This window comes from Scardinius erythrophthalmus (genome assembly GCF_964197995.2).
Source record: "Scardinius erythrophthalmus genome assembly, chromosome: 14".
NCBI lineage: Eukaryota > Metazoa > Chordata > Actinopteri > Cypriniformes > Leuciscidae > Scardinius > Scardinius erythrophthalmus.
This window is the reverse complement of record NC_138234.1, coordinates 15,624,031-15,641,557: the sequence shown is the minus strand read 5'-3', so window position 1 is coordinate 15,641,557 and position 17,527 is coordinate 15,624,031. Positions and strand designations below refer to the sequence as shown.

The following is a 17,527-nucleotide window of genomic DNA, read 5'->3' as shown; positions in this document are numbered from 1 at the left end:
AAATTGGGATGTAGCTAATTAATGACATCGTTTAGGGCATCATAGACATGTACATCTGAAATTTGAAACTTTAATTTCGAGCCATTTATAGAAAGTCATGTCCCAGATATCACACATGTCCTAGTTTCATCTGACACATTAATTGCACACACTTGCCTCGTCCAATGACTTAATTAGAGTTTTGATCGTCTTTTCTCCTGATCGGCCATCAATCATTTGCCGACGAATCTGAAGAGGATCAAAAGCAGGCGTTAGAACGTTATCCATGAGCTTCTGCTGATTTAACATACATTTTCAGACATGATTCAGCCAACCGTCATATTTAACACATGAAGTGAGTGTGCTGGTGCCGCCCACTCCGAAAACAATGATTCATTTCTTATGAACAACAGAGAAAGATGCGAGTTCATTTGAGGATAATCAGAACTGTAGATCAGTAAAGACGGCACCTCCTGTTTACTACTGTCTTCTACTTCTGCGTCCAGGAAGTCCAGTGTCACCGGCTCTGGCAAATCCTCTTCCTGCAATGAGACAAACATCAGCACAACCAGGGTTATCATCGCTAACTAAAACTAAAACCATTTTCGTTACTTGAAATAAAATAAACGGTAACTGAAATACATTTTTTTTTATTTCAGCTACTTGCCAAGGCAACAAATCTATTTTTATTTAGTTTAACTTTAAGTACTAAAATATTTTTTTTTTATTAAAACTAAATGGATGTATATATAAAAACAAACAAAAAAAAAGACAAAAATGCACAACACAATTACTAAAACTATAACTCAAATTAAAATGGAAATTGTTATTAAAAATATTAATAAAAATCTATAATATACTGAAACAACACTGAGACAAACACACAATCATGAGCATGATGAATCTTACGAAACCCATCAAGAACATATCTGGGTCATATTGCATTCCCCAAAATAATACAAAATACAAAAATGGGCTGTTGGTGCATTTTGTTCATGAAAATGAAAATATTAAAAGACAAATGAGCGGGATTGTTTAGTCCTTTCGGTTTGCACACAGACAATCAGAGTCTCACTCGAGGCTGCAGGTTTGGATGCATGAGCACGTATCCATTTGGGTCAATGGCGAAGATGTATCCGTTTGCTCCCAGCTACACACAGAGAACGAGAAAAACAGTCTGTGAAGACGTTTCCTGTTTCTCATAGTGGACGGATAAAAGACTAATAATAATCCAATTACAATATACTGTATGATATAAATTAACAATTGCAACTGAGACATACACAAAATTGCTAATATTAAATGCCATGATAAAATGGTAATCATGCTTTAACCTTTAACATGAAGGTGTTGGAGCAAACACACTTTTATCGATTGGACAAGCATTTTATATAATATAATATAATATAATATAATATAATATAATATAATATAATATAATATAATATAATATAATATAATATAATATAATATAATATAATATATGTTTTATCAGTTATACATTTTTTAAAACCTCCTTAACCATATTAAGAAAAACACACTAATAATATGTTTACAATATAATAAAAATTCATGTTTACAATGTAACATAATAAAATATTGTTATATCAGTAACATACGTTTAAAAAAATCTCATTAACCACATTTACAAAAAAGAATAATTTACATGAATATATTTATAATATAATATAAACTAAAAAATGTATATAAAACCTCACTAACCACATTTAGAAAAACATATATTAATAATATACATTATAATTGCAATAAAATATAAATGAATATGTTTATAATGTGATATAATAAATTAATACATATATATATATATTCACAAATATTTAAAAAAAACTTAACCATTTAAATTAACCATCAGTGTGTATTAATATATTATTAATATGATAAAATATGAATGTTTTATCATCACACACATTTTTAAAAACCTCATTAACCACATTTAGAAAAACATTAACAACATAATATTATATAATATAAAATAACATCATATAAAATAACAATACAATATAATATAATGTAAAAATGTTAATATGTTAACTGTTTAATGTGGTAACATCTAACCTTTTTTATTATTAAGAGAAAGACCTAAAGAGGTTACACCAACAGAACTAAAAGGTAAAAGTAGCTCAAGATAACAATTGCAGGTTGTGAGTGTAGAAGACTTCACCTTGTACTGTGGCGTGAGTCTCTTCAGCTCATCCAGATGAACGTCGACCCCCATCACCCCTAAAAGCAGCTGATTCTGGACACACAAACACTGCCATCAATGATCTGCACACAGCAGAGTTCAGCGTGAAGATGATCCATCAGTAATGGAGCGTCACCTGAGAGTTTCCGTCTATGGTGAGGTTGAAGACCGGCATCGTCCCCGTCACCACCAGCCCCAAACCCTGCGAGCGAAACAGAAACTCGCGTTTAAGTACGACGGACCCAGAGCGGCCCATATGTTTCAGAGACAGCAGGAGGGTCGACGCGACTCTCACCAGAGCATCCTGATAGACGTTTGTCCATTGCACCTGCTTGGCACTTCTGCCTGCCAGAACCATGGGGCGGCCCAGTACGTCCAGATACTCCTGTGACACACATTCATGCATTTTACCTTCCGGAAAATACCACCATTTGTGTTTTAATTAAGGCGATTAATTCAGAGTGATTTGGCCCAATAAAATAAAATAAAATCAAAACAATTATGAAAATAACAATATATACATCTTGATATTTTTGACTATATTGAATATCTATATTCTATATAATAACTTGACCCACACAAATTGCATAAACAAATAACACTATGCTGCTCTCATATTTGCAAATTGTTAAAACAAAGAACTTTTTTGCGTGAAGCACAGATTTTGTATAAAATCAGTTACAAAATTAATTGAAATAAACTGATTCCCTAAAATAAATCAATTTTAAACTCAAATGATGTTTGCTACTGAATTTTGAATCAATTTGAATCACACTATTAAAGAGTCGCTGATTTGTGAGTTGCGAGACAACATTTTTGAGTGAAGCACATATGTCGTGTAAAACAAATCAATTACGAATTGATTCGTTGAAATGGACACTTTGAAGTGATTCACAGAAATGTTTTACCAAATTTATTAAGAACTGATTAAATGAAATACTTTTTCACTGAAATAAATCAAATGTATAAATCAATATACTGACTGAATTGTGAATCAGTTTGAATCATACCATCAAAGTGTTTTGTTTCTCATATACTCGCGAGACAACAAGCATTTTTGAGTGAAGCACGTCATATAAACAAATCAGTTACAAGTCGATTACCTGAAACACTTTTTCACTGAAACAAATCAAATGTACCAACTAAATTGTGAATCAGTTTGAATCATACGAAGTGTTTTGTTTATAACATACTGTACTTGTGGGCTGCGAGATTGTGGGAGGAATTGATTCGTAACAAATCAGTTACGAATTAATTCATTAAAAATGAACACTTCCAACTCATTCACAGAAACTAATCAGATTTACCTGCTCTAACATTGATTTTGCTACAGATTTTTTAATCATTTTTAAATTACACTATAAAAGTGTCTCATATTTGCGAGTTTCGACGGAATTAATAATTGTGAAAACAGCCTAAAAACTAAATAAACCAAGGCGCATTAAAATCATAAAATCATTTACAATGTTGCTTAATTTGATATTGGCAGCCATAACAGGAAAAAAAAAACTTGCACACATTAATGTGTGTGTGTGTAACTCACTTGGGTGTTAATCCTTATAGCACAGATGGAGCGGATCTCAAAATAGTATCCTGCCGAGACAGTGAGACACTTAGTGAGATGTCACATGTGATTTCTGTATTTTTCAACATGCATCAGCATATAAATCTACTTATATTATCATAGTAAGGGCAGATTTTAGTTTTTTTCAGGAAGAAATCACATTTTTACAAGAAAAAATCTCCACTAGCATCTCCTCCAATTGAGCATTTGTCTTACCCTTATTAGCACATGCGATCCACTGCAGCGGAGTGACATCATAATTGTGCTGCCCCACCGAGAACGTGAACACACGGACCTGCAGATGCCATCACATATCCCACAATTACCCCGGCAAATTAGACAGGAAACAAGCTGTTTCACTGGAGGAAAGTGCTAATTACGAGGAACACACACTTCCAGAAGACAACAGCAGAGCAGAAACACAAGACGCTCAACACACAATGAAGATATAAATCATAACATGTCAGGAAAGTGATGATCAGACCGTCTTATTGGGCCAGTTGTACTGCTCAAAGATGTCCTGAGCTCGGTCCTCCCCTCCGTCAGTAAATAACATGATGATTTTATTGCAGTTGGCTCGAGGAACATTCGTCTTCTGTGAGAACGAGAAACGGAGAGAGAGATTATAACACTGTGTCCGAACCAAAAGAGCAAGCAACAAATCACCGTGATTTTGTCGAGGTCTGGTTTCAAGCCAGGTAGCTCCGCCCACGGTGAAATCTCATTGGTCCGAATTCTCACAAAATTCAGGTGTGTGTTAAAGAGATATTATGGGTCCTGTATAAGTTCAGCTCAATCTGCAGCATTTGTGAAGTGATTTTTTACAAACTTAAATTCCACCGGGTCAAAACTGACCCAGGAAGTAAAAAGGTATAAACAGATTTTAAAGGCAACATGAGAGTAAATCGTTATTTTTACAGTCATATTAGGGTTTATGGCATTGCATTATAGCAATGAAGTTGTGAAATGGATATATCAAGGTGAGTAAGTGATTTTCTGCTCTCAAATCATGTTAACACTCATATTGTTCACGTCTTTTGGTTGTACTATTGAAACTGAGTATTTATATAAGCCATATATTCCGCCACAAATGCTGTCGATGAACTTCTAAAGTAAATTGTGTACAGACTCACGTTGAGCAGCTGGTTGAAGGCGAAGTGAAAGCCGGATTTGTAATCGGTGGTTCCCTTGGCCTGCATCTGCTGCACGGCCTCTTTAAAGATCTTTTTGTTGCGTACATTGGCCTGAACCAGGTGCCTAAAGCAGGGCACCACTGCCTCTGCCTTCTCATTGAACTACCACAGAACGAGAGAGGAAATACAGCTCAAGTAAATGTACAATGTACAAAAATAAAGAATAAACAGTGAATATTTAACACATAACTAACTTAGTAGCTTTACATTACAGCTTTTGTATTATATTATATCTGCAAAAAAGACAAGAATATTTTATCAGTTGAATAACAAAAGTGTCAGTGCACAGCTAAAAAAAAAACAGCCTAGGCTGGTTGGCTGGTCTTAGCTGGTTTAAGCTGATCTCCCAGGCTGGCCAAGCTGGTGTTCAGCTTGTTTTGGCTGGTCTTTTAGCAGGTTTCCCAGCTTGACCAGCTAAGACAAACCTGGTCAGCTAAAAAGTGTCCAAAACCCCTTCTAAAACCAGTCTGGGAGACCAGAAGCTACTTTCACAATGCATAAAACATCATGGCATGTTTGAAATAGCGCACTGACCCTAGCCACATTGACATAATCGTCGTCGGAGAGCGTGTCGAGCATCTCTGTGACTGAAGCTTTGATCAGTTTGAGAGTGAGTCCACTGACGCTGCCGCTCCTGTGGACGGAAAAGACGTCAATGTTGAACAAACAAATCAAACGGACAGCAAAAAAGCACGCACATACTCACACGTCTACGAGTATGACCATGTCTTTCGGCGATGACGCTCCTTGAATGTACCTGAGGAAAACAGCAACACAAGTTTGAGTATCAACATGCCCTAGGTCACGCCCACAAACTGACCAATCAAAGCCAGCCAACTGATTCTATAGATGTCTAGATGATTATGGATTTTAAAAAAATTCTGATTTAGTTTTATTTGACAGTTTGACATGATTTCATGTCTCCAAATGAATATTACCACCATGTTAAACGCATAATTCAATTATTTCTTTGAAGAAAGCCGCAGATGTGAATAATATATACAACATTTACTATTTTATGAGCACATTTTACAGGAAAATCGAGTTTTTCATCTAAAACATCACTTCAACTAGGCTATATGACAAAGTTGTGTAAGAAAAGTCTGGCTTAACAACCAAGGGGGAGGAGCTTAGCGAAGGATCAATCTAGTGAACGAGTGCTTATTACATAAATAATATTAAATGAAAACAAAATGTATATAGTAGTATTCTTATATTGTCCTGCTGAATGTATTGACAAGCACATTAAATTAAAATGTACCATGATGTCAATTGAATGACATGCATTTAAATAATAAATTGTAGTTTAAATAAACTTGTAGTTTGACATTATCACAAAGTGCACATTGTAAAAGTGTACTTAAAGGGATAGTTGGGCCAAAAATGATATTTAACCCATGATTTACTCACCCTCAAGCCGTTCGAGATGCATATGTCAATCTTTTTTCAGACGAACACATTCTCAGTTATTTTAGAAAAAGTCTTAGATCTTTCAGTGGTTATAATGTTAAGTTATGGGGTCCACCTCCTTCAAGTCCCAAAATGTGCATGCATCCTTCACAAAAGTAATCCATCCAGCTCCAGGGGCATAAACGAAGGCCTTCTAAGGGTAATCCGTGCGGTTTTGTCGTAAAAATATACATATTTAAAACTTTATAAATTAAAATATCTTGCTTCCGGCAACGGAACCACAGAAAGATCTAAGACATTTTCTAAAATAACTGAAAATGTGTTCGTCTGAAAAATGATTGACATATGCATCTCGAACGGCTTGAGGGTGAGTAAATCATGGGTTAAATATCATTTTTGGCCGAACTATCCCTTTAAGTGTCATAAAAGTGTTCTCTCTTTAAGTACATGAATATTATATTATTTGCAAATACAGTTATTTAAATATACTTTTAAGATTTGAAGTACACTACAACTCATTTAATACAATTAACCACACTTTTTTTCACAGGGCAACTTATTATCTGATTCCCGTAAACACTATAAAGATACAGAAAGTGTTTACCAGGGTCTCCGTCGTACATCGTAAAGGTCGATCTTATCCGGCGCTCTCCAGGGAGCAGCTAAAATGTGAAATGTTACAAAAAACATTTGGGTAATAATATATTTTAAACATACTGAAACCTTCAGTCAGACACAGATAAGCATGTTACCTGGGTAATATCTCGTGACCCCCGTGGCGCTCCCAAACGCTTGCCAGAGTAACGACGGGTCGTCTCTGCTGTTCTCCATGAAGACTCGCTCCAAAGCTTGAGTCCAGTTCAGCTCATTCAGAATCACTGGAGCTACAGACAGACAGGCACATTACAACTAGGACTATCAGTCAATAACAATTATTTGGGCAATTGAGTAATCAGACGATTATTCTGATGATTAATCGAGTAATCAGACGATTATTCTGATGATTAATTGAGTAATCTGATCATTTTTTGTTGTAATAAAATAGACCTAAGTGAACAACAGCCTTTAAATGACTTAAAATTACTTAAATGACTTTGTTGTTGCCCAGAGAGAGAAAAACAATATGTGGTGTCAAAGGAAAAGATTCATGAGAGATGGCGTATTTAATAAAATGACTTAAACGTCACACTCGTCCACATACATGGGGATTGAGTGAGAAAAAGCATTCAAATAAATATTCAACTCAGGTGACAAAAAATATCAAAGGAAATAAAAGGAAGAGTACAGTACAAAGGTCGATAGATCGGTTATCTCTTCTCCTCACCTGTCGACTCTATTACTGACACTCAACGCATATGCGCAGTTCTCATTTTTACCTCAGATTACCATAAAAGCACAAAGTGACCATTACAAATGGCGCACTTTGAATTTCCAGATAAACGTTATAAGCAACTCAAAACTCCAAGCATGTAAATGATAACAGTGCAAAACTTTGCTCAACAAAAACACTCAGACAATTGACTTTTGCTCAACAGAGGATGTGATTGGATACCTGGACTTACCAGCGGACCAATCGCATTGCACAGCATCTCAAATGTTGGTTCGTTCTTTCTGAAAAGTCTGTCCTCAAAATTATTTGGTATAATCACTTCCCACAACCATCTCACACGATTACATTCCCAAACATAGCTATTGGCTTTTAGAGATCTAATAGCATCAGACTGGTTCCTCACCGCCTTTGTAGATGTCTGTGGGGATCTGGACGGCGGTGTGTGAGAAATTCACATGGTTTTTAAAGATTGGGTCGTACACGAACTCCAGTTTCAGCGACATCTGAGAATCAATGTCTTCACCATCCTGATGAGAATAAACAATATAATCAGATACATTCACACACACATATTACATATGAGGCCATCTTTTCAGCTTGAGTTTGATTGTCAAAATCATAGTCATATGGTGATAAATGAATATGCAAAATAGTAGTTTTGAAGTTAGAAGTTTGAGCAACTAGCTTCTAAAAAGAAATTGTGTATGAATGCATGAATATTTCCTATATACATACCAAGAAAGCGTCATTTTCATTAACATTACATATGCTTTTTCTCAAATAGTTCAAAATGTTTCATACAGGCCCACTTTCTAAAGCATGTAAATCTACATATTAAAAACTTTTACATGTTTTTCACATCGGCGATAGATAGAGATGTACTCAGTACTTACATAGTCCATCTCTGCTTTAGAGTTATAATATTCAATATTTTCCTCCTGAAATAAACACACAGAACAAAAATACAAAAATCTGCTGTTTAAAATCGGCTTGAGTATTTGAAGAGTCAAATACAGATGTCCTCCGCATGACAAACGCTCATTTAAGCACAATTCACTCATATGAGCATGTGTGTTGTCAGTCGAGCTGAACATCTCTAATGAATCAAATCAGTCAGAAAAACGAGACGTCACAATCTATTGGGCTTAAACAGACCCTCAAGCTACAGACTCACAGAAATCATGACTCACAGCGAGTGTGTGTAAAGCTTGTATCTGGATCAGAGATATACGGATGTGAATATGAGGAAGAGGTGCATCAAGGTACACAGATGGAAGAAATGTAAAAAAGAAAGAATGAATCCGCTCAATTTGTGCGGTTCATTTGAATGAATCAGTTGAAGTAACATAGGAATAATTAGTCTGAATCGACATGGATCATACATGCAAAAGCAATTTTAAAAGTGAAATGTCGAAGTGCATGAAGAGTCTGGAAAAAGCTTGCAAAATTATTGTGGAATGCACAAAAAGGAGAATAAAAACTATTGGCGCCATTAAAACCATCTGACCTTGATTCCATCTTGCCAGTGATGATCTTTCTGAAGACGCTCCGCTTCACTCGCCAGTTTCTGACCCAAAACATAGGTGAGAACCGTCAAGAGTAATCCTGAAGGAAGTGCGTGTGTGATTGTGTGCATGTTTTCTTACCTCAAGCGCTTTGCGTTTCTTGGCCAGCAGTCTCTCAATGTCAGTCGCCACTTTTTCTACGATGTCTCGAGGGTTATTTCTGACCAGACTGAACTGTCTTCTCTTCTCACTGTAGATCTGAAACAACATTGACATCCACATATATATATATATATATATATATATATATATATATATATATATATATATATATATATATATATATATATATATATATAAAATCATGAAAACTCTCTGAAAAGTTATTGCATGTTATTGAATATGTTAATGTATTTGGTATTGTTGTTGATTATATGCTGTTGAATTGCTTCTGCTAACAGATACACAGACGCGCTGCTGTGAGCATGTAAGATATGCTGCTGCTGCTGCATAAATAGACATACATAGGCTAAATCCTGTAGCAGATCTCGGCAAGTGGAGCTGAGGGAGGTGGAGGGGTTCAGAGGAACTCTGATAGCGCGCTGCAGGACTACTTTACAGAAAACAATGAACCAAACTAAATGTTAAGCAAGCAATCCCATGGGCTGCAGAATCACCAGAGGCCAATCAGCTTGTGCAAAATGATAATGATATCACATCTTGCTTGCAGATTAGGACCTATCAGCTCGGGCAGTGCCGGTCCTCCCTATACACAAACTACACATGCTGCATAGGGCCCCTGAACTACCAGGGGGCCATCTTGCTCTCAAATACAATTTAAGTAGCATATTACTATATTTAAAACATATTTTTTTATAACATGCAAATATAAACGCAGATTTGGCTTTAGCAGAGTCGTGTTTACTTAAGCTTTCTTGGGTAAACTATATTTATCATGCTTTAGTTTCGTTTGTAAATCAGCCATTTGGAAAATCATTTCAGCTGTGTGTTATAGTTTTTCTGACATCTGCATAGTGACAGATCATTACTTTCATAAAGCATTATTTATTAAGCTGTCAACGAACATTTGGTTGACAGGTTGATTTTACTTGTTCTTACTGGCAGTTTAATGTGTTTTAAAGGGTTTTCCTTTATATATTAATATACTTTCTCTAAAGTGTACTAATGTTTATTAAAATTTAAATCACTATACGTTAATTTAACAGTCAAGGCTTCTTGAAACCTTCTCAAAGGTTTGCTTAGGGCCCTCAGAAGTGTTAGGCCGACACTGAGCCTGCACCCTCTAGAGTTTCATGATTTCATATATATATATATATATATATATATATATATATATATATATATATATATATATATATATATATATATATATATATATATATATATATATATATATATATATATATATATATATTCACCATCAAGAGGATATTCATCAGCTGGAGGAAACAGTGAACGAGATGCATATTTTTGTTTTAAATTATTAATGCTCATCACTGGGAAACCCGTGTAACTTCCTGTTAGATGTGACGCACTAAAAATAAACTCATTTAACAGTGATTTTTGAGTGTAAATGAGTGTTTGCGCTCCAGCATGAGATGTGAGACAACAGCTGCTGTAATCCAGCGGCGTGACTGAAGAAGACGAGCCTCATTAAGCCGGTAAATAACCTCTGAGTCCAGAACAAGAGCTGTTTAGAGCTCAGATCAATACAAGAACATCAAACACACGCTCACTTACACACTGACAACTTGGACTTTCAGACGCTGCATTTAAAACAAGACAGTGAGTCAAAATGAGACCCATGAACTTGTTATTCCAACGAAAAAATTAAAATAAATCAATAATATCGTAGTCTAACATTACATAATCCAAATAAAATGAGACTCAGCATTTATTTAGCTATATTTATCTGCTTGCGTTATTTTGACTCCTGGTTTTAAAATATGCAAACGAGATATTAGCACAAATTAAAGCTAAATGAAATTCACAATAATAAAAACATTGTGTTTTTAAATAACATTTTTATGTTAAGTTCAATTTGTTTTATTAAGGTTAGTTTTATTTACAGTAATTAAGTGTTTTCTAGTTTCAGGTTAGTTTTTAGTCAACAATGTTACAAAGTTAGTCCTGGTTTAACAAACAGGGCATAGATTAAACCAGGATTAAGCCTTAGTTGAATTAGGACATTTTAGTAGCTTTTATAAACGTGCCTTAGAAAAAAAAACATTACTGATGTCCATCTTGAGACAAAACAATGGCACTGACATATTTTAAGATATGTCAGAGTAAGTTGCTTTCAGTTAAAACAACTCAATCAGGCATTTTGGTCTGGGACTAGACTTAATCCATGTCTGTGAAACCAGGGGTTCATGTGTCAACTGGTATCATCAAACATGTTTAACTGTTAAATTTCAGCATTTTTATGTTAATGAAGGTGGGTTTTAAAGTCACCATGAAATCAAAATTAAGACAATTCTTATTTTTTTATGGAAAATTGAGTATTTATAGATGATTTATCTATGCATGTTACTATTATATATATATATATATATATATATATATATATATATATATATATATATATATATATATATATATATATATATATATATATATATATATATATATATATATATATATATATTTGTATACATGTATTCACATGCCCTTGTAATATTTAATCTAATTAAAGTGATCTATTCTCTTCTCTGGTAATGTGTTTACTAGCATGAGGGCGGGACAACCTGTCACTCACATGAGATTGACCAATAGTGAACCACAACCAGTCTATCAATTCCCTATTGACAAAAATCTTTATTTATTTAATCTTTATTTAGTTTTATAGTCATGGAAATGTATGTATTTTATTTTACTTTCAGTTTTATAATAAAGTTACTTATACATATTTCATGCTAAAAATGTTAAACATGTAAGATGCTAAAAAATTTATATTTCTGAGAAAAGCATAAAAGCAAACTCTGACAGAAAAATAAGCAGTCTGTGCGGATGGAGAGACAATCAAACACCCATCTCACACAGACTGATGAAAGTCGAGGTCAGATGCCAAGTGTTAGGGTCAAGAGCATTAGCTCAGGATCAGGTTTGATCAAAAGATTTGGCGATTACATGGAGTGTATTTCAGCTTTATTTTTAAATCTCAGCTCTAGAGGTTTTTCAGAAGATCATTAGCCATCATTAGAAACATGTTTATCTCAAATAATAATAATATGATGATGATGACCGGACAAATAATACAACTATAAAGGAGCTGTCATATGCCTGTATTGATCATCAGCAGTGAAGCGTTCTGTCTACAGCGCTGTGGCATTCTGGGTAAATGAATGACTTTAGCATCAGAGGGGTGAACCATCTGTTCTCTCAGTGATGTGAGCAGACACACACACACACACAGACACACACACACTCACACACACACACAGAGCTTCAGGATGCATTCAGACGCTGCAGCCTCTCAGTGCTGGAATGGCAGGATCATTATATTCTCCAGCACGGATTTTGCAGGAGTGTCTCAGTTCCTCATTGTTTGTGGGTGTTTGACATGCAGGCCAGACCCAGAGTAATGAGCACACCCTTGACAGAGATAATGGAAAAGCCACACACACACACACACACACACACGCACACACACACACACACACACACACACACACACACAGTCTTACCCCCTTCAGTTGTTGAGCGCCGCTGATGTGCTGCAAGACTCTGTCAATCTCCTGTTCAATACGACGAGCCCAGTGCATGATCCTACACAACACACACACACATAACCGTTACACAATGGGGGGAAAAATCAGGTTTGCTGTAAGTTTCATGACAGGCTTCAGAGGTTTATATCACTGTAGCTGAATATATCATTAATTTTTTATGTTATTTTTACTTGGAATTCAAAGAAATGGACATATTTATGTCGTGTTCAGCAAAGAGCTAGCAGAATCTCAGCAATTCGCACTGTGAATTATGGGAGCAAAAAGTTGTGAAGTACTGAATTTCAAGTAAATTATTAAGGCATAATTGTGTTGACAATCGCAGCCCAGACTTCAATTTTGAGCGGGAGCACAATTGGTGCCATCTTGTGTTGTAGAGTGTAGTGAAAATTACCAGCTCATAGGACTAGGTAGATTGTAATGCATTTTTCATCTAACGGAAGCTAATATCTAGGTAAGATTACAAAACTTTCACCTTAAATCAACATTTGGGTCACAGTGTGGTACATTCAAATAAATCTCCTCAGGATGTCACAAGACGAGCGCTCCGCGATATTACACGGCTGATTGTACATCAGGGCTTTCAAATTCTGTCAATTTTATTAGAAAATATCAAACAATAAATACCGTTTTGGCCTTCTTTAAAGGGTTAGTTCACCCAAAATGTTTAATTCTGTCAGTAATTTCTCACCCTCATGTTGTTCCATCCCCGTAAGACTTTCGTTCATCTTCAGAACACAAATTAAGATATTTTTGATGAAATCTGAGAGCTGTCTCACTCCTCCATTAGCTTCTTTGTAAGGCACAGAAAGTTAGAAAAGACAATGTGTAAAATAGTTCAAGTGACTGCAGTGGCTTAACCCTAAGTTGATCAAGCGACGAGAATACTTTTTGTGTACACAAAAAAAAAATACAAATTTCGACCATTTTCTTCCGTGTGGCCTCGGAGTGAGTTCACATAGTGTAAGAGCGCAGCGCTTCTGGGTTGTACGTCACAACGTAGGCTCACTATTGGCCGACGCTGGTCATGTGTGTGATGTGTCTGATGCTGGCCAATAGTAAGCCTACATTCTGACGTACAAGACACACACAGTGCCCACACAGAAGAAAATTAATAGTTGAATAAAGTTATTTTTATTTTTGAACACAAAAAGTATTCTTGTCACTTGATAAACTTAAGGTTGAGCCACTGTAGTGACTTGGACTATTTTAAACATTGTCTTTACTAACTTTCTGGGCCGGCAAGTTTAAATTACAGAGAAGCCTATGGAGGAGTGAGACAGCTCTCAGATTTAATCAAAAATATCTTAATTTGTGTTCCGAAGATGAACGAAGGTCTTACGGGGTTGGAACAACATGAGGGTGAGTAATTACTGACAGAATTTTCCGTTTTGGGTGAACTAACCCTATAATGTGGCGCATCACTGTAGCGCCTCAGTTCAAGAGGCAAGTGAACCAATCTGTGTTCCTCTTTCTTACTAGTTATAGCACCAAATAAGCATGAGTGAACACCAGAAGCAGTTGAAAGATACAGTACCGTTTACTTAAATGCATCATATCTCATTCAGCGGAAAGACGTCAATAAAACAGCTGTGAAAAATGTAACAAAGCCATTCAATAACTAGAAAAGTCTAGGGAGGAGCATTTTGCTAAATATATGCACTAGCCTATATTACATATTTACTATATTTTTACTCTTATTATTTCATAAAAAAATATTCTAACATTATTATAAATATTTGGGGATATTTAATTGAATTAATCAATCAACGATACTATTGATCAGCATTACCGAACGTAGACGTTCCACTCGAAACAAACATTGATGTATTGTTCTAATTTATTACTGTGAAGCTGCTTTGATACAACCTGTGTTGTGAAAAGCGCTATATAAATAAACTTGACTTGACTTGACTATAAACAAAACTTTTTACTTTTATAAGAACAAGTTGTTCATTTTAATGATTTAATAATAATAGCAGCTGACAGGTTTCCTTGTATGTTTAGAGCATTAGTTGAGAGAGATTTCTTTCTTTGAGAAAATGTGTATTGTGTCAATTTTGGCAAATTAATAAATTTTGAAACAAGATCAGAATCGAATCGCAAGCTTATGAATCGAAACTCTGTACTGCAGCCCTGCAGTATACATTATCAACATTATGATGATGATAATCTGAAAACATTAACATGTTGTCTTTCTCTGCAATACTGGAATGAACAGTACAGTCTAATTTCACATCTTTTGTGTAAACAATGGATGCTAAAATCACTAAGTTAAACAATACATTTTCAGTGACCTCAACAGAACTGTCCTCATTCGTACTACACACAGTATCAGTGACAGAATATGATATAATATCCTCACAGTCGGCTAAACCGATCGATATAATCAATGTACAGAATGTGATGTTTATACTGTCCACAAACACACAGGCTACAAACAAACCGTGCTGCTCAACGAAACTGCCCTGATCTACAGATGCAGATGAATTATTGAACATCTGCGAGGTCTCGTTCAGCTTCATTAAACCGCCCTGTTACAGAACAGCATGTACGGTTAAATCATAACCCTGCAGTCTGATCATAAATATCACCTGTTTCCACGACAACAGAACAGATCTGCAAGTGATTACAGCCTGGCTGCAGTTATGTTATATTACGTAAGTTCAGGTTGTTTAGCATCCATTGCTCGAACCTAATTAAATCGGAACTGTCAATTAACACGAGATCATAACGAGCAAACGCTTAGAGAAATCTCTGAGGGTCCAGCATTTAATAATCAGTGTTAAATGAGAGGATAAGATGAGTTTGGGGGGCACAATATATCAATAAAAATGAACAATTGTTTATTATTGGTATTAGAAGCATAATGTAAAGGTTTATTTTTGGTAAAACCCTTGCAATGTTTTTTAAAACTCTTATTTTTTTGTTTTAAAACACTTAAAATAGTATACATTTATAATATCAGCCATATTATTGGTTACTTATCAGCCATAATAACAGTAACTAGGCCTACATTTTTCGCATGTCTGATAAAAAAGTGAGTGGCTTCTTTGTTTGGGTATGAGAGTAATTAAACAGAATGAATGATTACAAAATGATTTGCATAATTATTGGCATACTGGTGCATTCTTTTAGCCAATCTGATAGATGAAATGTTGACTTTACTGAAAAAGCAGTTCAATTCTTTTTTAAAGTGAGGTCACTTGGAAAATGAATAGGCCTTGCTATCATAGATGAGATTTAATTATATTAGAGGAACTCAGTCTGCAATTTTTCCTCAAAGATGCAGTAAACACACACACACACACACACTTAATCTGGTTCACTGCACGTTTAGCATCATGTGTTACACAATATGTAAAGGTGAGAGTGTATCAGGGTGTGTGTGTCAGTGATTCAGGCGATCTGATGCACTCTCAGCAGCTGATCTGAGCATGCCCAGAAACACACACACAAACACATCTTAGATCTTCCCCACTGCCTATTACCTGACACACACTCCCTAGAGACACGGACAGAGAAACAGGGAAATGAGGGGCTGTTGTGACCCATATTCACATTACAGAGAAAGAGCAGCTTTAAACCACAGAAGACAAACTGTGAGCATAGATAGATAGATAGATAGATAGATAGATAGATAGATAGATAGATAGATAGATAGATAGATAGATAGATAGATAGATAGATAGATAGATAGATAGATAGATAGATTAGTTGTGACAGTAATTACTTTGTGATGCTCTGAGTATTATTGAACCAGTTCATATGCCAGAAGACTGCCAGAAGACACACACTGAAATATACACACGCATCCATCTATCTAAACGAGATAATAGATTGTTATTTAAAAAGCAAATTAGAATGAATTCAAACACTAACCCTACAAGAAATTATTTTAGAATATATATATGTATATGTATGTATATGTATGTATATATGTATGTATGTATGTGTATATATATATATATATATATATATATATATATATATATATATATATATATATATATATATAAAGTAGGTGTTTGCCATATTTAGCTCACTTCTAGGGGATAAATTTGTCCCCAAACTATGACTTATTAAACTCGCATTTAGGCTACCCTAAACTATGAACAAGAAGTTAATGTCACCATACATCCATTAAGTGTGTGGTAATGAGTTTTTCCTATGTGTAGTGTTGTGGAAATTAACATTTTGAGGTGTAACGTTGAGAAAATGTGTGTAATGTTGTGGAAATTAGTATTTCTTAAATGAAACGTTGTGGAATGAGCACTTATGTGTAATGCTGTGGAAAAGATTATGTCTTTCATAATGTTGTGGAAATTAGCTTTTCTAACCAGTAACGTTGTGGAAATTAACATTCTTACGTGCAATGCTGTGGAAATGAGGGTTTGTTACGTGTAATGTTTTGGAAATGAGCATGTCTTACGTGTATTACTGTAGGAATGAGTTATTATTTCATATAATGCTGTGAAATTGTTAGTGTGTCTTACGTGTAATGCTGAGGGAATGTGAGCGCGTCCACTGCGGTCCACGATCCGCTGAAAATCACCATAATCAGCGGCAGACACGCGTGAGCCCATCTCGCCAT

The 17,527-nt window shown here is 35.2% G+C and overlaps 1 protein-coding gene across 1 annotated transcript in view; it reads right to left on the bottom strand.

The window, feature by feature from the left end:
* LOC308702505 (voltage-dependent calcium channel subunit alpha-2/delta-2-like) overlaps window positions 1-17,527 on the bottom strand; it is a gene marked incomplete at its 5' end in the record, with an annotated part of 26,813 nt that extends 9,286 nt beyond the window's left edge. Inside the window, 20 exons of the mRNA XM_081385410.1 lie at window positions 157-228; window positions 450-521; window positions 1,055-1,129; window positions 2,162-2,236; window positions 2,319-2,384; window positions 2,478-2,567; window positions 3,726-3,775; window positions 3,963-4,041; window positions 4,231-4,341; window positions 4,880-5,041; window positions 5,474-5,573; window positions 5,646-5,696; window positions 6,954-7,011; window positions 7,102-7,233; window positions 8,083-8,206; window positions 8,573-8,617; window positions 9,187-9,246; window positions 9,326-9,442; window positions 12,892-12,973; window positions 17,430-17,527. Coding sequence (XP_081241536.1) covers window positions 157-228; window positions 450-521; window positions 1,055-1,129; window positions 2,162-2,236; window positions 2,319-2,384; window positions 2,478-2,567; window positions 3,726-3,775; window positions 3,963-4,041; window positions 4,231-4,341; window positions 4,880-5,041; window positions 5,474-5,573; window positions 5,646-5,696; window positions 6,954-7,011; window positions 7,102-7,233; window positions 8,083-8,206; window positions 8,573-8,617; window positions 9,187-9,246; window positions 9,326-9,442; window positions 12,892-12,973; window positions 17,430-17,527 — 1,719 coding nt within the window. The remainder of the gene's footprint in view (window positions 1-156; window positions 229-449; window positions 522-1,054; window positions 1,130-2,161; window positions 2,237-2,318; window positions 2,385-2,477; window positions 2,568-3,725; window positions 3,776-3,962; window positions 4,042-4,230; window positions 4,342-4,879; window positions 5,042-5,473; window positions 5,574-5,645; window positions 5,697-6,953; window positions 7,012-7,101; window positions 7,234-8,082; window positions 8,207-8,572; window positions 8,618-9,186; window positions 9,247-9,325; window positions 9,443-12,891; window positions 12,974-17,429) is intronic.